This window comes from Abramis brama (genome assembly GCF_963993115.1).
Source record: "Abramis brama genome assembly, chromosome: 1".
NCBI classification, from domain to species: Eukaryota; Metazoa; Chordata; class Actinopteri; order Cypriniformes; family Leuciscidae; genus Abramis; species Abramis brama.
Genome location: NC_139963.1, coordinates 26183989 through 26207721, shown reverse-complemented (window position 1 = coordinate 26207721; position 23733 = coordinate 26183989). Strand labels below are relative to the sequence as shown.

At 38.6% G+C, this 23733-nt stretch overlaps 1 protein-coding gene across 1 annotated transcript; it reads right to left on the bottom strand.

The window, feature by feature from the left end:
• Nucleotides 1–4323: 4323 nt before the first annotated feature.
• On the bottom strand, nucleotides 4324–22564 carry dnajc7 (DnaJ (Hsp40) homolog, subfamily C, member 7). Its single transcript, XM_084125007.1, has 15 exons — nucleotides 22507–22564; nucleotides 22100–22286; nucleotides 16428–16516; nucleotides 15953–16077; nucleotides 14769–14882; nucleotides 14607–14681; nucleotides 10551–10669; nucleotides 8953–9106; nucleotides 8703–8867; nucleotides 8417–8508; nucleotides 8269–8342; nucleotides 8039–8185; nucleotides 7719–7868; nucleotides 7489–7551; nucleotides 4324–5872 (listed from the first exon to the last, which is right to left on the bottom strand). Exons 2-15 carry the CDS (start codon nucleotides 22261–22263, stop codon nucleotides 5835–5837), a joined length of 1569 nt encoding a protein of 522 aa, XP_083981133.1. The 5' UTR covers nucleotides 22264–22286; nucleotides 22507–22564; the 3' UTR covers nucleotides 4324–5834.
• Between the last annotated feature and the right edge of the window lie 1169 nt (nucleotides 22565–23733).

The window sequence follows — 23733 nt, the reverse complement described above, 5'->3', positions numbered from 1 at the left end:
AGGCCACAATAAGTAATTAGGTGGGTTTTTTATTTTTATTTTTGATCACTTTTACTCAGGCCATGCTAGCTGGCAACAAAGGATTCCATTCATTGTGCTAAGCTAAGCTAGCGCCGACCCTGTCAAACTAAAACAACACATGCACTGAGACAAAAATGCATTTGCCCACCTATCTAAATGTGGGAAAGAAGGTGAATAAGCCCTATTTCAAAAAACGGTGGAGTGTTCCTTTAAATAAGTGGTTCTAAATTATTTTACAGTATTTTTATCAAATGTATGGTCTAATTTATTTCTTAAAATTTGACATGGGTAGCAAGATTGGATTGATTTTTTTTTTTTTTTTTAATTTGTGTGCACTGGCAGGCCAATGCACACAATCAAAATTTGAAAATAAACTAGTTTGCACTAACAATTCAATATCACCAAAATATAGCAACGGAAGGACTGTCGTAATTTTTGAGTATGATAAGGAACCCTTCATTAACATTTTTATACCAGAGGGTATTGCATTCTTCTTTGAACATTAGCTGTCATCTGGGGGAGAACGACCTCACAACCAGTATGCTGCTGTGGGTGCCGCAGGATTTCAAACTCGTTCGATCACTTGTCTCCATGCTTTTCGGTCTGTGGCGACTACTCTTGCCTGCTGTGGGTCAAGCTGCTGGTTCTTCAGATCTTCTTTGATTTGCTTGATCCATGTTTTCTTGGGTGCAGTACGCTGGATTCTCCACTGGGTTGGTCATTTCCTCCAGAGGAGTTGGTCTGGTATTCGATTTGCATCCATTCTGCACACGTGTCCAAACCATCTCAGCCGTCGTTGTTGTATCTGCTCTTCGATGGCTGGTTGTTGTTGGCATCTGGCACGGATTGCGTCGTTGGTGATGCGGTCGCGAATCGAAATTCCCAGGATCTGGCGTAGGCATTCCATGCAATCCACCACAATGTTGAAAAGTAGTGGAGAGGCCACATCTCCCTGGCGGACTCCTGTTTGGATGGAAAACTCACCTGAGAGCTCGTTTCGGATTCGCACCTGGCTGTTGGAATCTTTGTAGGCCTCTTTTAGGAGTGCGATGACTTTTTGTGGGACGTGTTTGGTCTCCAATGCTTTTCATAGGACGGGCCAGTGCACACAATCAAATGCGGATTTGAAGTCGATGAATATGATGACAGTGCGTTGCCCACATCTGGTCCGTTCTTCCATAAGCTGACGGAGGGCAAAAATTTGGTCGCAGCATCCACGTCCAGGGCGAAAACTCGCCTGTTCTTCTCGGCTGGTCTTGTCACGGTGCTTTTGTAGCCTCGATTGGATGATCTTCATGAAAACCTTCCTGATGATGGATAGGAGGCTTATACCACGGTAGTTTTTGCATTCCTGGTTGTCGCCTTTCTTATGGATGGGTATGATGGCAGCTTTCCTCCAGGAATGTGGTATTTGTACCGTGTGCCATATTGTTTGGATGAGGAGATGCAGGCGATTGAGTAGGATATCACCACCGGCTTTGATCGCTTCCGCTGTGACCTAATCCACTCCTGCTGACTTGCCATTTTTTGAGTGACCAGATGGCTGCTTTTAGTTCTTGAGTTGTGGGCACAGTGTCGGTCATGGGAGTTTCAGGAAGATCGATGAGTGGCGGCTCCGCTGGTGCCCCTTGGGGGGCTTCGTGACTGAGCAGGTCCTCAAAGAACTCTTTCCAGCGTTGAAGGCGTTCTGTTGGTGACTTCACAAACGTTCCATCTGCTTTCTTGACGTTGGTCGTTTTAGTTCCAATGCTCCTCTCGCTCGGCCTTTATCTTCAAGCGGACTTCCCGATTGAGCTGGCGGTATCGTTCGTAGTTGACCAGCTTTGTCTGTTTTCGTCTGGCTACACGATCAAGGCATTTGTCAGATATCCATAGCTGTGTTCGGCGGCGGATGGGTGAGCACAGGAGTTTGGCACATTCCATGATCATATTTGAGATCCTTTTTTCATCTTCATCCACCTTTTCTGATGTGCCCAGTGTTGCAAACCGGCTGGATAAGGCGATTTGAAATTCCTGTCTGCGCGGAGGGTCAGCCAGTTGTCTCCAATCCAGCCTGGCTTGTTGGGTCGAGGTTCGCTTGGCACGCTGGAGTTTGAGTTGGATCTTGGCTTGGATCAGGTGGTGGTCAGAACCACAGTCGGGACCCCTCATGGCCCGAACATCCCTCAGCGTTAAGCAGAACCTATTGTTGATCAGAATGTAGTCCAATATGGTAGAGTCTTTGCCAGATGGATTTCACCATGTTGATGCTTGCGCGGAACAGCTGGAAGCAGCTATTACCAACGAGCAAGTTGTTGGTGGCGGCAAAGGACAAAAGCCGCAATCCGTTGTCATTGATCTCTCCATGGCCAAATTTTCCCATCGTTGTTTCCCAACCAGTTCTGTCCGTGCCGATATGAGCGTTGAAGTCGCCTGCCAGGATGATCAAGTTGGTCTGTGGTATGAAATCCAAGGTGTGTTGGAGTGCGTTATAGAAGTCGTTTGCTTGATCAGGATTGGTTTCGGTTGGCGCATAGACGGCAACAATATGAGTCTTGGTGGTACCTTGCACCGTGAGGACTGCAAGACGGTCCGATATAGGCTGGAATGTGGTGATACTGCTGGCAGCTCGCGTCAACCATAAACCCGACGCCTGCTTCTCGTTTGTCACTGCCGGAATAATACAGCGTCATCGTTCCATCGATGCCTGGCGGTTGAACAGTCATTGTTCCAGATCCAGTGAGCCGTAGTTCAGATAATGCCATGATCGATATTTTGAAGGGTTCCAGAGCATCAATTCGGTCCTCTGGAAACTCAGCCTTCTCTAATCTGTCCATGGCTTCCACAATGTCTTGTTCCTTCATACACAGTACTTATATACATTGAGTATATAATCATATATGTATATACTTACAGAAATGATTTTTGAACAACATTGGGAGCTGTTCTCAATCTGACACGTGCCACACTATACGTTGATTGCAAGTGACGTCACAGGCAGCGGAGAGCAGGTGTCGATTGCAAGTGACATCATCCTAGCAACATCCGCTCGTATCCTAGCATCTCTCCTAACAAAACCCAGTGGGGCCAATGAACTGCGTTAGGAACTTTGACATGCCAACACATACTACGTCATTCAATCCGAAACGTATAGGTATAATGTAAATAAAATATATATCGTTTATAAAACGTAAAATATCTCAAATAATATCTCTTAAAAAAAAGAAGAAAAAAAAGAAAAAAGAATTATATATATATATACATACAGACCCTTTCCAAAAAATTTGAATATCATGGAAAAGTTTATTTATTTCCATAATTCCATTCAAAACGTTAAACTTCCATAGATTATAGATTCAGGGCCCACAACTTAAACGATTTCAAGTATTTAGTTGTTTATTTGTACATAATTTGGGCTTCCAGCTCATAAAACCCACGAAAACAGGATTTCAAAATTTTTTAATATTACATGAAATCACACAGTAATTACGCAGTGATACCATGGTCATTGAACCAGGTTTTGGTTCTTTTGGCAGTGTGGGCAGGTGCAAATCCTGCTGGAAAATGAAGTCAGCATCTCCATAAAGCTTGTCTGCTGAAGGAAGCATGAAGTGCTCTGAAAATGTCCTGGTAGACGGCTGCGTTGAGTGGACAGCACAGTGGACCAACACCAGCCGATGACATGGCTCCCCAAACCAACACAGACTGTGGAAACTTCACACTGGACTTCAAGCATCTTGGATTGTGTGCCTCTCCATTCTTCCTCCAGACTCTGGGACCTTGGTTTCCAAATGAGATGCAAAATTTGCTCTCATCAGAAAAGAGGACTTTGGTCCACTGTGCTTTATTAAATCCAGAGTCAACGCAGCCGTCTACCAGGACATTTTCAGAGCACTTCATGCTTCCTTCATTTTCCAGCAAGATTTGCACCTGCCCACACTGCCAAAAGAACCAAAACCTGGTTCAATGACCATGGTATCACTGTGTAATTACTGTGTGATTTCATGTAATATTCTAATTTTTTGAAATCCTGTTTTCGTGGGTTTTATGAGCTGGAAGCCCAAATTATATAAACAACTAAATACTTGAAATCGTTTAAGTTGTGGGCCCTGAATCTATAATCTATGGAAGTTTAACGTTTTGAATGGAATTATGGAAATAAATAAACTTTTCCATGATATTCTAATTTTTTGGAAAGGGTCTCTGTGTGTATGTATGTATGTATATATATTAAAAAAACAAGATCGTGAACATGCCTGGTGACAAAATAATCTAAGAAAAAATAAAATAAAATAATGTATTAATAGAGACAGAGAAGTTAAGTATTTGGTGAAGGGGAAAACAGAAAGAGGCTTACTTTATTTACATTGCTTTTTTTAAAAACGGTCCATAGTCAAGACTGTTCCAGCGGAGTGAGCAGTCAGTGTGGAGGTTGACTTTGAATACACTGAAGATCTTGCAAGAAACGATATGAAAGTATCCAGACAAATGCTTAAATCTTACATTTTAGTACACAGTCAGGTCAAACAAACGAGAATGCTGGAACACAACAAATCTTCAGCAATCCAATGTCAAGGAACATTTAGTTCAAATGGGAGAGATCCCCAAAACATGGCTCACTGATCATGCCTGCAGTTTACATGGATCAATATTACATACACTGTGGAGTCAATAGTATCAAGTCCACAAATAACCAGATCAATTAACTTCTGACATCACTCCCTCCGGAGGCTCTTTAATTCAGAAGTAGCCAAGCATAGTCGCTCCCTGGGTTTAACCTATAAGAGTGCAGATCCTAGTGTATTTCAAGATCATCCGTCCGTCCGAAGCTCACATCCAGCAAATTTACAATAAATATACATATCAAAAAAGTGTGTATTTCAGTTAAAAAAAATTAAACAGTCATAAACTATCAACACAAAGAAACACTTTACATTCCAGTAAAATGTACAATGCAGCAAGGGGTTGAATGGCAACATTGACAGATGAACCTTACAGAGAGCGGCATGGCCAACAGGTGCTCCAATGAACTCACTCTCCCTGAACCTCTGTATGCAGTAGTCCAACAATCCAAATGCGTGCCGGAATCGTCGGACGAGAACTAGCGTTATTCTTACGATGAGATTTGGCATGAGGCACTGCATTCACAGAAATTTGCTGAGGTCTTTAAAATGGTTTGCAATGGTGCATAAATATAATCTGTGTGAATTCTGGCTTTGTACACATTTAAACAATCTATACGTCACTAGCAGTAATGAAATTCCTGTGCTAACCCGTGTTTTTTTCTGACATGCTTTGGATTTGGACGATGTGAATCAGTAAAATGCTTGGGAGAGGGGCTGTCTAAGGGGCTGACAGGAAATGAGATTAGAGCATTACCTACTCCTATGCAGTGTCAGGGACAAACAGCAGATTTGCATTTTCATTGATTTGCATCAATTTGTAGTTTCAGCTTTTGAGAAGTAAAAAAAAAAAAAATCAAAACTGATTTTCCAAATAATAAATGTGAATATGACAATGCAGCCAGGTACATTCAATACAGTGGATTAAAAAAAAAAACAAAAAAAAAACAAACTATAAAACTAGAGCTGTATAACAAGGGCCAAAAAGGGCACTGATCAGAAAGAGAAGTGTGCAATGCAATGTTTTTCCTGGGACAGAATGGGCACGCCCCAGCCGTTGTTGTCTTTGTGCGTAAGCAGTAAAACAAGTCAATGGCACAGACGCAGGTCTGAAGGCCCGTTACACCAGAAGGCAGGGATGGAGGGGAGCAGTCCGGTTCAGGGGAATTCAGGGGTTGTGGAACTACTGCATACATGCTGGTTTCTGCCAAGTTAACCAAACTGGAAGAAGAAATTTCCTGGTCCAGATGCTGCAAGACAAAAAAAATAAAAAATAATTAAGTGAATAAAAAGAAAAGAATCATAAGTGAAGTAAACATTATGAATTCAGATGCTGAGAGTATTTTTTTACTGTTGTCTTAATTTAAGACATGTACAAATAAAAATGTAGGGTCAGTAGGATTTTTTTTTTAAATTAAGAAATTATTACGTTTATTTTGAAATGATGCATTAAATCATCAAGTGAAAGTAACATTTATAATAGGGACGCACATCTGTGTCTGGCCGATACTGCGCTCGTGTACTCGTAATCCACGCAGCGTATGTTTACGTCCAGACAAAGAAAAACTGAGAACTGGGAAAACGGACAGCATATTTGTAGTCATCAGAGAAGGATATTTATGAATAAATGCATTTAATAGAATAAAACTAATTAAATATTCACGCCTATATAGCTGCTGTGCACGAGCTCATAAGTCCAACGTGGAGTGGATTGATGACAGAAAAATGACGTGTGATTACTGTGCCACTGCACTGGACTAGGGGTTAACGACTTCAGATTTTTGACGTCCTCAGGGACTAGTCGAACAAATAAGCCTGAACTCAAACGCAGGTTTCCTTGTGCATAACAATGGCATATGACACCGCACTCAGTTCAGTTCTTTTGTCGTTGGGTCGTTATATTTCCTCACAGATTTCTACTCGTAATCTAAATCTAAATCCGATTTTACATTAGAGAGAGAGCGATTGCGTGTGAAGTGCACCTGGCAGTGTCTCTCTACAATTAGTGAAGCTGTGGGTTTAAGTTACTAAGAAATATATGCTAGAACTTTTTCAGTTTCCAAGCTATTTTATTGATAAATCACAGAACAGTCTTAAATACATTTATGAACGTTTGTGTGTGCACAATATGCACCTGATGTGTGAGCTACTGTCTGTATGCGTGTGCGCGTTACAATGCAGCAGCGCATTAGTTTAGAATGCGATTAACTTACACGTACAAGAAGCTGTTTAAAACGTTGCATTCACCTGATAAATTGAGCATACAGATGGTATATCAAACATATCTTGTGGAGTGCTCTCAGAGCATTTATTTGTCATTTTAACTGTTTGAAACAGAGCATAAGTGGACTTCATAGATTTCTTGTCCTGTTGCGCCCTCTATAGGCCATAGTCAGCGACTAGTCGACTTCAAGCTTAAAGTGTCATGGCAGAGCATTAAAGTCGACTAGTCTGTGCAACCCCTACACTGGACAGGGCTTGAAAATATGGACAATAATAAGAAATGTTTCTTGAGCACCAAATCAACATGATTTCTAAAGGATCATGTAACACTGACAACTGGAGTAATGATGCTGGAGTGATGCTAGCTTTGCCATCACAGGGATAAGTTACATTTAAAAATATATTAAAATAGAAAACAATATCGGGAAATATTTTTATGGTGTAAAAAACATTTTTTGCTGTATTTTTGATTAAATAAATGCTTTCGTGGTGAGCATGAGATGTCTTTCAAACACATTTTAAAATCGTACTGACCCCAAACTTTTGAAACTTTTGTATTTCAATGGTTTATTGTTCAGTCTGAGCATCTGAATAATGGATGATTATGAAGAAGTAAAAAAAAGCACCGCCTTACATGAATTACCTTCGAAACTAAACCCTCCAGGGCCGCCAAAGAACGCTTTGAAGATGTTGTTGGCATCAAAGTCTGAAAGAGAACAAAAAAAAAAAAAAAAAAAAAAAAACACGACATAAAATCATTAGTCAGCACATGCCAACATAGATGCAATTAGTGAAACTCATTAAAAATAAAATAAAAATTGTGTTGACAGAAAGGGAAAAAAACAAGAGCTTGAATGTGTGCTGTAGACAGACCCATGTTCATGTCATCATCCTCCAGGTCGTGGCCGCTGTCATAGCGGGACTTCTTCTTGGGGTCAGAGAGCACAGTGAAGGCCTCGCCCACCTCCTTAAACTTCTTCTCTTCCTCTTTCTGCACCTCAGCACTCGCTCCACTGTGTCGATCTTTGAAAAAATACAACAGAGACTGCGTCAGAGAATCAGAAAGAAAAGCAAACAACCTGAGGACTTTTACATGCTGCCTATAGAACAGATTTATAGGTAATGTCATGGGAATTTGCAGATAGAGACTATACATGGAGAAAACGCTTTGATTCTTTCAATGAAATATGTACCCGGGTGGTGCATCAGCGCTCGTTTGCGGTAGGCCTTCTTGATTTCATCTTCAGTGGCGTTTTTATCCACCCCCAGAACCTTGTAATAATCTTTTCTTTTGCTTTTCTTCAGCTCTAATTGAGCGTTCTTCAACAAGTTCTTGTGTTCTGAAACACACCACAGATGAAATGAGATTTGACATTAAGGGACATGAAAAACTTTTTGACGTCCAATCAAGATGGACACACACCTTTAGTCTTCTCTGTTTGATAAACCTTCTCATAATCTCTGACAGCCTCTTCATACTGCTCTGTGTCCATGTAACTATAATACAAAATGCAGATTAACATAACCGATAAATAACCGTTTAAAGTGCATAGAAAGAACTACAAACGTACCACTGGGCTCTTCTCAAATAAGCCTTAATATAGGTCTCATCCAGCTTAATAGCCTTTGTGCAGTCCTCAATGGCCTGCTCCAGTTTGTTTAACTGAAGACACCGAGAAGAGAGAGAAACATGCGGTAGCACCAAACAATGACAAAAACTGACTGACACACTTGACCCAGTTTCAGAACAGGAAAAAGGTCGTGTTTGGCCTTGTGGGGCACTCCAACACTGATAATGCATTCAAACAAAATGTACAGAAGTACAACTGCAAAACAAGGAGTAAATCAAATGCTGACCTTGGATCCAACAGTGGCTCGGTTGCAGTATAGCTTGGCGTTGGTTTTGATGTTGTTCGGGTCGATGGTCAGGGCCTCAGAGTATAGGTCATATGCTTCCTCATAGCTGCCATCTTTAAACGCTTTGTTGCCTTCCTCTTTCTTTGCCTTTAGGGCTTTAGCATTCTAGAACAGAAACACAGACATGGCACATTTAATTTAAAAACTTGGATGCAATCAGTTTCATACTCTTAAGTAATGCTGCACTTACTCTGCAGGCCAGACGGGCCTTCTCATGGTCTGGTGCCATGCGCAGTGCTTGAACGAAAAACTGCACAGCTTTATCAATGCAGTCTTCATAGTACAGACATAATCCTCGCACGTAGAGGGCGTCACCGTTCGTGGAATCCATCCGCAATATGTCGCTGAAGGTACAAAACAGCAAGTCTTATATTATATTTATATAAAAGAAAATATATTAGTTACTAACTGATATGTATTTTTTAATGGACGGTGAAAACAATGTGGGGGGCAACAGCTGATAACAATAGATATAATATATAGAAACTGTGCAGTCTGAAGATTCAGACTTCAGCTTAGCTGATCAAGCAGTTTGGCCAGCGTTTTAGCATAGTAATAAAACATTATAGACCAACATTTTCCTCACGTACACTGCTAATTTACTGCTCAAGAGAAAAGAGTTCAAAAGAAAAGCACTTGAAATAGAAATCTTTTGTAACATTACAGGGCAAGTTCACCCAAAAATGAACCCATAATTTACTCACTCTTAAGCCATCCTAGGCATACATGACTTTTCTTTCAGCCAAACACAACTATATTAAAATATATAAATCACTAGCTTCCGTATGTCAAGTTCCGGTGGAGGAGTGAACTCTCATCCGACACATAACGTGAATGAGGAAGCACAGAGGAAAGAGCAAAACAAAACATTGGTCACAAATTAGAAGTCTAAAATGAGAATTTTTAAAGAGAAATGTCTGAGGATTTCAATATAAGAGGAGCTTGAGTTTGTTGCCCAGCCCCATTTGTTTGAACCGAGAGAGGCGTCAATTCTCACGTAAAGATTACGCTACTCCTTCATCCTACATCATGAGTCGGGTCAAAGGTCACTTTTCCGTCGGAACTCGACTAAATATGGATATTTTTCTTACAAAAACGCATTGCTTCACTTCAGAAGGCCTTTATTAACCCCATGGATTACACTTATGATGGATGTATGGGCTTTTTTGTGCTTCAAAACCCAAGATACCATTCACATTATAAAGCTTGGAAGAGCCAGGATATTTTTTAATACAACTCTGATTGTGTTTGGCTGAAAGAATAAAGTCATATACACCTAGGATGGCTTGAGGTTGAGTTTTTAGGTGAACTAACCCTTTAATAAATGTCTTCACTGTCAGTTTATAAATTTAATACAAGTACTCATTTCTTTAAAAAAATTAAGTACAATTTATATCTCATACATGGACATTTTGCTTAGTATACCTGCTCTAGAATTTACAGACAGATTTTCTTCTTTTTAATGCCATATCAAAACCAAAGGCTGTTTTACAGAAATAACTAAATGTTTTAAACAATGACAAAATCTCTCACAGCACTGTTAGAAATTAATAAATATTTCAGAAAATAACTTTTCCTTGTGAGCTCTTTTAAAAACATAAAAAATAAATCATACTTTCTCTTTTAATGGGCTTTTAAGAGAAATTTGATGCATGTAATTTGCTATCATTGAACCAGTTTATGTAAACTGGAAAGCTAATGTTCTCTAGAAATCAGTATTGGCATTTGAACAACCCTATATTTGTTGTCCACTACTAAACAAATTCCATAATACTGTAGTGCCATTACCTGGCAACAGACTGTGCCTCTGGGTAACGGCCCAGGAGAGCCAGACACTCTGCTTTCAGCACCTTGAACCGATGACATGCAGATGCAGACTCTAACGCCCGATCCATACAGAACACCACCTACAGAGAGACAGACAGTCACATATTTTAGGGATGCAGCGATATGAAACTTTTGGCCGATACCAATAATTCTTTATATTTGAAACCTGATAACTGATATATTGGCTAATAAATCTGAATCTATATCATTTTTAGGAGCTTAATTACAAAAACAAAAATGTCTCACCATTAAAAGCCATGTCCCAAGCACTTTAACACTGGTTCAAACTAGGCTACTGTATATGTTTGATTTGTGTAAGTTTTAAAACGAATTTTACACTCCAATGGCCAACTTATATATATATATATATATATATAAAAATAAAAAAATCCATTGCCTTACAAATAAATAAAATAATGCAAACAAGTCATTGGACAACATTACTTGCGAATAAATAATCAAAATGCATGTGCCATAGATAAATCAAACGGATTAGCCTCCGCACGGACAATAATTAAATTATTTTAATTAAACCATATTGTTAAAGAAAATTACAAGAAAAATGTAAGTAATTCCAATGAAAACAAATATAGTGAATATCTATGCAAGCCATGCTGTACATTTAGGCCTGTCGCGGTGAAGGAATTTCCCTTGCAGTAATTTTGAGTGAATCAATATGCGGTATTATCGCTGTTTATTTATATTTATTTGTTGCTATATAAATAAGTGTTACGATGTGGTCAGCATCGATATGGACTTTTGGGGGCCGAGGCCGATATTAGGGTGTAAAAAACCCGATATTCATATGTCGGCCGATATTATTTATGTGTATATTGTAATACAGTAGCAATATTATTTGTGTATATTATAGGACAGTACCAGTCAAAAGTTTGGACACTTTCCCATTCGTGTGTACAGACTTTTAACTGGTACTGTACATAGAATACACAGTATACATAAACAGAAAATAAATAAATAAATAAATAAATAAAACACACACACACACATATACAATGATCACTCAAATGTGGTGATCAAACACTTGTGACAAAGATATGTAAAGATATGCAGGGTGAATGATATAATGAGAATGATACATTTGAGCTGTAACCAAACTAGTTTGCATTGAATGTTCCATTCTATATTATATTCTAAATACTGTTGCATAATCTTCACTAAGGACTTTGTCTTAATTTAGTCATGTTATATAAAAATATCTTGTATCAATAAATATATCAAAAGTGTCACTGGCCAAACCCTCTCTTTTATTATTAGTCTTAATTCCTCTAGTAAAAAGATCTGAGTTCTTCCTCCACTGGTAGAGACTAAAGTAAAAGTAAATATAGCTGCTACCAGCCATTATCGGGGCCAAGCGTAAAAAAAGATAAGACATGCCAACATGGCTGGGAGTGTCAGACCAACTGCAGCAAGGAGCAATTAAAGATGAATTAAAGCAAAATGGCTGAAAAATCATATACATTAACTAAAAATACGATTTAATGGATTATCACTTTCGACCAATAGGTGGCATAGTTACAAAATTGATGTGATGTGGTCAGAATGAGGTGACAATGACAAACCTTAAGACCAGTGGCATTACAATAGGCAGATTTATTCAAAGGTTATTAGCATTTTTGGAAATTTTGTTATAACTTTTTACCACAAGGTGACGCTGCCCTGAAACTCTGAGTACCTTCAAGGCATGGTGCCGATGACTCGTACCGAGTTTCGTAACGATTCGCTAATGCGTTCATAAAGTATAGCATTTTATATCACAGTACTGTATTGAAGTCAATGGGAATTTTGTTTTGTTCTATTATAGCGACACCAAAGGGGCTCAGTCCCACCATTTTTTTTATGTGTCCCTCATGTGTCCCGTTTTGTTATTTCTCCCGTGAAACTCCCATTATTTGTATGGCCGAAACGTTGTTATATGAATAATCACATCAATATATTATTCCAAGGTTCTCCAGTTGCCAGATCTTGTATGAAACCCATCCTACTCGTGCAATCAACACATCATACAAATTTCAACCCATTTGTGAGCTCAACCTGGCAACCTACAACCCATGTGCCGTCGATATCTGCGCAGGTAGTAGACGCGGGAAGTTGAATAAGCGGTAAATATTTAACGCAGCATCCGTTTTTTTCTGTCGTCCTTTGGCTGCATGGCATTACATTATATGATGCGCTTTTATTCTTGCTAATGCTTTTAAACCATTCAAGCCATATATTACTTATTTTATAAAACTTTAAAAGCGGAAAGCGCATCACTCATTCCTGGGAATACATTTGACATCGCAGCCTGACCTTGATGGAAATAAATATCCTACGCCAAAAGTAGGCTACCAGAGAAAAAGTCTCAGCTGTGCTCAGATTTGTAAACCGTAGCCTACAGTTGCTTTGGTTTTTCAATCCGTTTCGCCCCGTGGCTCAAAAAGGGACACAACAAAAATAGGGACACACGAGAAAGCCAAAATAGAATGCAAAATTGATTAACAAAATAGAACTACACACACAAAAAAAAAAAAAACTATGTACAAGGTAACAAATTCATCATCCGTGCACGCTTTCGCAATTGTTGTTTTGTAAATTGTTCTTTCGCAATAGTTGTTTGTAATATTCAGTTCCTGTGAAAAATTGTGAAATACTGTTCCAATAGGTGTAACACAACAATATGCTGATTGATTACAATAATATTTGGATGTAATATTCAGTTCCAGTGAAAATCTGTTCCAGTTAATGGAGTATACACAGGTGATGTGTAATATTCAGTACCAGTAAACTCCACCCGCTGGAACAGTTTCTTACAGTAACTGAATATTACACAACATCACCTGTTCAGTTTTGAAAACTGTAGCCTACTCACAGATTATACAGACTATACCTTATTTTAGAAATCTGTTTTTCTGTATATTGATTTGTTGTGTATTGTTAAGATTAATACGACTGTCTTAAAGGGATACTCTACCGTTTTTTCATATTAAACTATGTTATTCCCTTAACTAAGACGAGTTGATGCATACCTCTCTCATCTCAGTGCGTGCACTTAATCGCTCTAGCGCGCGGTGACACTTTGAAAGCACTTAGCTTACCCCAGTATATTCAATGGTATCTAGCAGCAATGAATTTAGAAGTGACCAAACACAAAGTTTTCCCTATTTAAAAACAGTTACACGAGTAGTTATACGACCAAGTATGGTGACAAAATAAAACGTGGTGCTTTTCTAAGCGGGTTAAAAAGGATAACTATAATGTATGGCGGAATAGCACTTTTGGAAGTAAAAAGTCACGCCTGATCCTCTTCCTCTCACTTCTGTCAATAGTCACGCCTGATCCTCTTCCCACTATTGACAGAAGTGAGAGGAAGAGGATCAGGCGTGACTTTTTACTGCGCCACTCGAAGTACTTCCAAAAGTAAAAAGTGTTTGGTCACTTCTAAATTCATTGCTGTTAGATACCATTGAATATACTGGGGTAAGCTAAGTGCTTTCAAAGTGTCACCGCGCGCTAGAGCGATTAAGTGCACGCACTGAGATGAGAGAGGTATGTATCAACTCGTCTTAGTTAAGGGAATAACAGTTTAATATGAAAAAACGGTAGAGTATCCCTTTAACTGAATTTTTCTATGATTTGGCGATGGGGTGTGTTCCTGAGCACAGCGTGTTATTAATCAAATAGTTGTTGCAGCCCTATTCACAACATTCTTTTACAGTAGTGTTGTCATAATAATTGTATGTAGCCTATATGACAGACTGACGTTGCACTTAACTGCATTTTCCTTTTCGAAGTGATTTCAATCATATTTCAAGCAAATCAAAACCTTCATGATGCATCTGTTCTCGGTCTCAGCTGACGGAAATAATCCATAATTCATCGGGCAAATGTTCTTATCGGGTCGATATAAAAAATAAATAAAAACATATCGCCGATACAATTATGGTGGCCGACATATCGTGCATCCCTAATGTATTTATCTGTAAAACAGACCGGCAGCAGCTAGAAGAGCAATCTCACCATCCTGAAGTCTCGTTTTTCAAAGCTGATCTCCGCCATGCGCTCATACTCCAGGATGGACTCTGCGTTCTTCAGCTGCAAGAGAAACAGGAGGTCAGAGGCCTTTTGAATGATACTTGCCAAATCATGGATGTCTGTGAGTGGCATTTATGGTCACTCTACCTCCTGCTGGGCCTGGCTGTTGTCTAGTTCCAGCTCTAGAACCCTCTGTAAGCAGCGGCTGGCGGCCATAGCATTGCCAAGCAGCAGGTGGCACTTGCCCTCACGCATGTGGCCCTGTGGAACAGAACCATAATGATGAGTGATATAAAACGTAAAAGTAGTCAGCATGCTTTTGAGTGCTTTTAACTGTGCATTTATGCATTTGGCATTTTATCAGTTCATGCACTCCAAACTTTTTTTTTGTCAGACAAACCCCTTTGACCAATAATATTAACTAGCGATGCACCGATTTAAAAAATAAAATAAAATAAAGTTTAATAAATTAATTAATCAAATTTGTTTAATGAATCAATTTTATTCAGCCAACACCTAAGTTGTACAAACATTAAAAATGCACATAAAGCAGATTTTATATTTACTTATTATTATTTTTATTTTTTTTAATACTACAATCTGTTGTTGAAATATAATAATTTAAACTCTGTAATAAAATTGGCTGTAATAAAAACTATATAAAAAAGGTCTCTTCTGCTCACCAAGGCTGAATTTATTTGAATGACTTCTGAAGGATCATGTGACCCTGAAAACTGAAATATTATTACCATACTGCCATTATTTCACTGTATTTGTTTTAATTTTGATCAAATAAATTCAGCCTTGGTGAAAATATGAGACTTTTCAAAAAATATTACGGACCTCAAACATTTGAACTGTAGTGTATATTTAAATTAAATTAATTAAATGTCACCGTTTCAGTGAAGGATTTCGGCCTTCCAAAACCATTTCAGACAATACTGAAAAATTGCTGTTTTATCAAAAATGTTTGGTTTACTTGCTAATATTTACTTGCCTAATATTTTGATTGCTGATCAGATTTTACAATAACATTTAAACAATTTAACACATTTACAGCTCTCTGATGTCAGTTAACCATCACATGACATGCAGGTAAACAAATATTTTGGAAAGCGTTTTATTTTTGCTTTTATTTAAAATGTATTTTAATGCTTTACATTTTTATGATTTCATTAATTATTAGCGTTTCCTCAACTCACGTACCCACTGCAGTTCCCTCACAAACCCCAGTTTAGGGAAACCCTGAGCTAGACCATGGCTCCAACTGGAACTTTTTGAGATCCTAAATGCTCAGAACGTCAAAGGGGCTCCAACCCTTGACGTCTCACCTTCATGAAGGAGTCATCTAGTCGCACGGCCTGCTGGGAGTCCTCAAGTGCCTCTCTGTAGCGACTCAGCATCATCAACGTGGCTGCACGGTTGCCGTAGTAACTGGCATTTTTCGGGCACAGGTCTGTTAAAAGGACACAAACCGAAGATGTAGACAGACACTTCAGTAAGAAAAAAAGTGGTATACGTTTTGGTAATCTTTTTCTTTCTAAAAACCAGAGGTTGCATGACAAAATCCTTTCTGGTAATTAAGTTATAGCCTTCAAGGACAACGTGTGGTAAATCATGTGCCTATGAGTGAACATTGAGTCTAATCTGAGGGCAGCACATGAATCAGAAGCGTGTAGGAACAAACCAGCACCATAAAGACAATGCTAAAAATGCCTACAGAAAGCTAGGCAGACAGATAGCGAGGGCAGGATGAGAACAGCATAAACTAGATAGACAGCCTAGCACACTTTTAAGGGTTCTTACCGATGGCTTTAGTGTAGAAGTTGAACGCTTCAGGGTAGTCCTTCTTGACATAGTAAGCATTTCCCTGCTCTTTGAAGCCTTCAGCTTCCCTACAGATTCAACACAAACAAAAATATTACACCGGAACATTCAAATCTGTGCTAACGCAGAACCAGAGAAAGCAGTTATCATGTATAGGTGTTAAACAGCTTCACCAGTAGTCATTTCAAACACAGTATCTTTATTTCTGTGTTACAGATATTCATATTATAACAGAGGTACTGTGATAAAAATTAGTTCAGATATAAACAGATGTCTATTGGTAGCTATCAAAATAGAGCAAATCACCTTTCGATATCAAATATATCGTTACACCAGTAGGTGGCGACAAGTGACTTAATATCCTTGTCATTGAATCATTCATACAAGAAATTCATTCAAAAAGGCTTATTTATCCATTAATGAAACAAGTCAAGTATTTGTGAGTCATTGAATCAAACCAAGTTTTAAAAAAATAATTCAGATTATTTAGGCCAAGACATTTTAAACAGACTGTAGAAATTAACAATTTGCCAGAACCTCTAGTAAAGTAAATTACGTTATTTTGTTTAGTTGTCTCTTCAGAATCTGTTTGAAAATAAAAAAAATTGTGATTCTCAAGTTATCCAAAATCTTGCAGATCTAGAAGCTGTTAGAAAAAAAGATATTTCTAAAAAATTTGTGCTGCAGGACATGCAATTGACACAGGTCCTCACAAAAAACAGAGGATATAGATCAGAAAACACTGCCGGCACATGCATATCACGTCACAAATCCAAGACCTCGGAAAAATGGGCTGCATTGTCAGGACGCAAGAATTAGAATACCTGTCTACACAGGAGTAACAAATACTATAACATTAACAGGGTGTGTGTCTATTTAGTGAATACATTATGTTCTGAACTAACGCTGTCTGGTAGAAGCGTACAAAGTCAGATTAGCCTGCTAAACATAGATCTTTCACTACCAACCAATGGTGTCTGTTTTAAATCAATCAAAAAGACACCACACAGATGTATAGTCAGGAGGGACAGAGTGGTTTCTGGGAAACGATGCAGGGCAGCAGCATACGTTAAAAAAGAAAACTGGAGAACAAGTGTCACATTACCAGCTTTTACTACCTATACTAAAGTATAACATGAGTGGGGCACAAGGACACCATATTTCTTAAAGGAAAAGTTACTGTTATTTTCACAATGAAACTTAAATATATTGAAGAATCTTTGTGTTTTTTGGCTATACAACAATGACCATGTTAGTAAAGTTAAAAACAAAAAAAATCATTCTTGCGAGTCAGTTCTTTTCAAAGACTGGTGATGTGTTCCAGTCCAAAATTGTCATACCCTTCAATCGCTAACTTCCCTCCGTCTCGTTCACTCGGACGTACGTCATTGCTTACGTTGCACGAGTGGCGACTACTGGCGGAAACTGCAATGGGGTGAATTGGAACGTCCTAAGCCCTTGATCACTTGGAATCAGCTGAAGAGTTGATTTATTATTATTTTTATTATTTTTCCTTTAAGAATTTGTTTAATGCAGCATCCAAATATTTACAGGTGTGTTTGGGTTGTTTTAAATTAAAAAAAAATTATAATTAATATATCATAGAGTTGTCTGTTGTGGTGGTGATTAGACGAGATATGTGGTGACATCACAATCGTAGTGCATTGTGGGACATATAGGTGTCTGAAGTGTACATTTGAAGTAGACTCGCTCCCTCGGACAAAAATCGAGGGAACGAGGGTCCATATAAACTTCCCTCATTCACTTCACGAAGTGGAACGCACTTCAAAATGGCGGCAGGGATTCCCCCAAGAGGAAGTGCTTAGGGAAGTTCGCAAGTGTGTGTCTAAAAGTGGACTGGAACGCAGCCCTGGTTGATCCAGCTGATACGTTTCACAGAAGGATCGAGTAATTAAACATTACAAGGTAATGTATAACAAATTATTCAAATGAAACATGCATGGATGGATCATTCACAATAAGATCTATAACATCCATGCTGAAAATAGATTGGGTGAATTTTCATCTGATTCTTGAGCCTTTCTTGAATGCTAGCATTATTTAGTTGTATACAAGTATACATTGACAATGAAGCCATTCAATTCAAGAGCTTTCTTGTCAATCTGGAGTGATTTCTCTAGATTATCTTTAATCTGGTCACACTGGCCAAGAACCCAATAGCATCATGTTTGACTTATTTACAAACCACTGACTAGGACCCGTTGTCACAATGGCTAAAGTCAACATGCCATCTTCCTCAAAACTGGTTTACATTTGACGGCTGAATATTGTTATGTCCTGTGGACGTATTTGTAAAATATGGGTGATTTGGGGAGAGTTATGCTACTTATTGAGAGTGCAATGTGTTGTGTACTTGCTCTCTTCTCTCTCCCTTCTGCTAATCGGGTTCCAGCTTATGTTCATGAGCTGAGTGAATGTTGCAGAGATCTCAAGCCCTATAAGGCTGCATTTACACTTGGCATTAACATGCGACCTGTATCCGGATGTTGTCCACATTGTGATCATCGAAGTACATCGCAAATATACTGAAACGTTTGCCTTCGCAGTTCACACCCGAAAGTTGCAGAACCATTTATTTTCTGTAAAGAACGTTCTCGGACCCATACGTTTCTCTGTACCGTTTCCATTACGGCATCCATCCACATTATTAGCACTTGCAGCCTCTTCATCCTCATTTTGTGAGATTTGTAAAATGTCCCCCGACTGAAAACTGTTTTTAAAAGAAACCCCACTACTTCAGGTCGACTTTGCACCGGAGCCGGTTCACTCTTGACGGCTTCACTCTTTTCCCTTGAACCAGAATTGTGACCTTAGTGAATTGTCTTTGGTGTAAATGTGTACAACTGAAGGCGGTCTTTGTCTCACAACTACGTGAATGAGTTGCATAACCGCTAGCTGTGAGAGAGCTTGCGAACGCTGATTGCGTTCATTTCTTATGTTTCTAGAAATGTTTTGTTTTCACTCTTAATTTGTGTAAAAACTTTTTGAATTTTGAAGCCATAGGGAGAGTGTGCCATTTTCTTTGAACTTTGCTTATATTTATGTTAGACAGGGAGCGAGGTAAGACTTTGTTTTCTTTTTTATAGGTCATTTAATGCTACCCTTGTCAGTTACAATGTTTTGCTTATGTTGACCTGACCCTTTCCTGAAGATTTGCTTCCTTTCTTTTTGTTGCCGTTATCTTTGAATTGTTGTCAAATAAATTATTATTATTATTATATTGAATTAGAATTATTTGCTTAATCTGGTGTTTTGTTGCTTTTCTGGATCAGGGAAATTAAGTCAGTCTTTTTCGTTATATTTATCATTATTTCTTTTAATTTACAATAATTGTTACATCCTCTCCTTCCCCTAGACCTAGACAAACGGGGAGGTTTGTAACAATATTCTGGAATATTCCTCAGGGGAGGTCAACAGTCAAGTCTACTTAAAGGGAAACTTGAAAATGGTCATTTACTCTCCCTCGTGTTGTTTCAAACCTGTATGAGTTTCTTTCTTCTGTTGAACACAAAGGAAGATATTTTGAAGAATGTTGGAAACCAGAGAGTTGATGGCCTTTGACTTCCATGGTATTTTTTTCCTACAATGGAAGTCAATGGCTACTGTCAAATGTTTGATCACCAACATTCTTCAAAATATCTTCTTTTGTGTTCAACAGAAGAAAGAAACTCATACAGGTTTGGTACAACTTGAGGGCGAGTACATTATGTTTATTTTGATTTTTGGGTGAACTATCCCTTTAATTGCACACCAGTGTTCAACCTCACACTCTTCTCTGACAGACAGCAGCTGTAGAGATGTGTGTGGTCATGCAAATATAGTGTTTTATTCAGACTTACAGCAGGATGACGTCACGTTCACACCCTCCAGTTAATCTGTAAGCCAAAACCAGGCTGGTGCTTTCACAGAGAGAATGGTGTAAAGATGTGAATCATTTGTAGAGCAGGTACGTGAGCTGACAACAATTTAGACCGTTGCACAATTAATAAGTCTTGAAACATAGTAGGTGTTTCCTATACATGCCTGTTCACTTTTTCAGTGGCCTTGGTTCCGGAAGTATTTTTTCCCACAGGGATTTTAAAAAGGCATTTGTTAAAGAGCTCAAGCCATGAACCAAACCACCAGGTGAATCGCATTACAAACTTTGAGGGAAAGAGCTGCAATCCCATACTCCAATTAAACACGATGAAGGATACAAAATGGGCATATAAATGCTTAAAAAACAGTTAATCTATGGATAAAGTGAATAGGATTTTTACTTCCAGAACCCAACGGATAACTTTACAGTTTTTATGTTCATGAAGCCCAAATGGCAAATATTTAGAGTATTGGTAACGATATAATTCTACATAAAATAGCATAATAAATTATAGCAATTTTCATGTCAAGTATATAAAGTTCATCAAGAACATCAACAGGTTTGTACTACAACACTACAGTTTTGTGTGACTCGGTGATACTCCAACTACTGTTCGCATGAGGAAAGTTATGAACAAACACGAGGTTGACTTTCTGGCGCGCGTACAGTGATGAGGTAAACCGATCGCTGAGTCAACGTACAAGTTCACGTCACGCGTCCGTCCATAGACATTTCAGACACACCGAAAGTTCTAGAAGTGAACGACTCGATCTAATAAACGAGAGCTCACACACAATGCTTCGGTGTTCAAATTAGTGTCTAGACTCAAGGACTGTGACAGCGTATAGACTAGAATGCCACCTAAATTGGGAATGATTAATATAATCGAAACGCCAAATATATTTAAAGGGACAGTACACCCCAAATTAACAAAAAAAATCGTTAATCAAAGCTGACGTCAAGCATAATGTTAAAAGGAGGGTCTTTCTTTTTTTAAATGAAACAGAACGATGACTGAGGATGTCATTCTCCAGAACGTGTCCTAAATCAGTACTCCGAGTGCGTAAAAGTCAGAATGCTTTCATTTAGGGATGAACTGTACCTTTAAGAGATACATTTTAAAAATCTGCGAGTTTCTAACTTGGACAAAATGTTCACAAAAGAGTCAGCAGTAGTGGCCCCCAAAGTTACGATATGAGACCCGATATGAGGTAGCCTACACAACGTCATTTCCTCTGTAGACTCACTCTATATGCATGTGAATTTTTTGTATTGTAGTCACCTAACTTACTCGGGATATCATTCAACGACTATAAATGTTTCTAATCTAGGATAGAACAATGCCATCGGTGAGCAACTGGATGATTCGGCTGTCATGTGTGCGGGTTTAAGAGCGTCCGCATTGTGTTCTTAAGAGCCTGATGATGTCACGTTGCCTTCAACCTAATTCTAACCCTAAAACTGTGTCACGGCGAACAGCACAGCTGTCGTAATAACACGATGCATGGCACCCTTGATCGTCGCTTTAAAAGGTCAAAGCTCATGCAAGATGTATAAGAATAACAGCAGGTTAATCGCAAGGCACCCCAACACTAAAAGCAGCTGCCTGGCACACTAGGCCATGGACACCCCTTGATTTTCAAGTTATGCGGCAATCACGATCTCAGGGTCTTTATACATCTGTATTCCCGATCGGAGCTTCCCTAAAATCCAGCTCCCGCACGGACGGATCGGCCGGACTCTTATTAAAGTGCTCGATCTTTTCGGGTACCTCTCTAACTCCTCGTCGCTGGTCAAGTCCATCTCTGGATCCGCGGACGAGTCGAAGTCAACAGTCGCCATTTTGCTGTAGAGAGGCGGAGAATGAGATGAGGCATGTGTGCCTTTCATACTGCCTTCAGCTCCGCCTTCCGCAGCCGTGCGCAATATGCCCATAGTAGGTCAACGGATACGAGATCCTGCCAAAAGACAGTGTGGAGAAACATCTTTCAAACATCAACATAACAGTGCACTACGGGTTAACTCAAAGCATCTTGTCTAGTTAATGGCGCAACTTAGTATTTATTTCAAAAACGGGTACTCGTACACAGTTTTCAAACTATACAGGCTGCATACATATCTCTCTCTCTAAATGTGTAATAACTAAAACTTGATGTATTTATTTAAACATAGGCCTACCTACTGGGGATTTTTACAGAGGATTAGAAATCCTCCACTGCATGATCAGTTCGCTCAGTGGTCGGAGGTGACAGTGCGTTATTACACCAGTAGATGGCGACAAATGACCGCATTTTCGATTTACAAGTACAGCCAGCAGGAGGTACATCAGGATAAACAGAAATAATAAATAAATAAACTCAAAAGATAGAAATAAACACATAAAAAATTCTGGAGGGTGGGCAGGGGAGCACCAGTAATCCTTGCATCAGTCCGTTAGTCTCCTGATGTCTTATTTGGTAGCTGAACCTAACCAGACAGTTATGGAAGTGCACAGACAACGACAGCTGAATAAAAATGGGTAAGCAGCTCCTGTGGCAGATTTACATTTATGTATTGGCTTACACTAAATTTACTTAGAGGTCAGCCAGATCATTGAATTATTCATTCAGTCAATTCACTAAAAAACAAATACAGGCTCATTCACGACAGAAACAAGCCTCACTGATATCCTTTATACAAATGTCATTAGATCAGAGAGCGTATTCGTTGTGTAGATCCAATCAATGCTTCTTCACATCCTGCACTCGATATATTGGCTATGACTTTGTAAGCTGTCATAATTTATTATATAGGCTAGATATTGAATTTGATCTATTGTTAACTAAGAAAAATGTGACCGGTTCCTGAAAACAATAAAAGGAATGTTTTTATGATATTGATTTAATCTAGCCTATATTCCATGGTTTCCACATTATTTATTTAATATTTTGATTCAATTCATTATTTTAATATTTTGATTCATTTATTTATAGTGTTTTTAAAGTAATATATATATTTTTAACTCATGTAATTTATTTAATTTTACTATAGGCCTATCCATTTGTTTATTTGTTTATTTTGCTTATGTGTTTATGTGCATGCCTTGTCTGTGTTTTCCCTTGTTTGTTTTGTATCGATGCTCTTTAATATTCTCCTGAAAGTGTTTTTTCATTTCTTTGTTTTTGAATTTTGCATATTGACTTATTATATACGCAGCAATATACCTGTGAGATTCATGCCTCAAGTATTACTTTTGTTCTGTTGAAACCATAGCCTACATATAAAGTGTTACATGTATTTTGCTTAACGCATGACCAAGCTTGACACAGAGGAAGAAATGTGATGTAGCAGGGCATAATTTTAACCTTATTTTTGTTCACCTTATTTCCTTTTTAGTTATTAGATAATTTATTCTTATCGGTTATT

Excerpts from the sequence above, each read along its gene's own strand:
- dnajc7 (XM_084125007.1), bottom strand. The coding sequence starts at position 22,263 with ATGGGCATATTGCGCACGGCTGCGGAAGGCGGAGCTGAAGGCAGTATG. Across the intron at positions 8,509-8,702 it reads GAGCCACTGTTGGATCCAAG|TTAAACAAACTGGAGCAGGC; the intron begins GTCAGCATTTGA and ends CGGTGTCTTCAG. Across the intron at positions 8,343-8,416 it reads TATTTGAGAAGAGCCCAGTG|TTACATGGACACAGAGCAGT; the intron begins GTACGTTTGTAG and ends TTTGTATTATAG.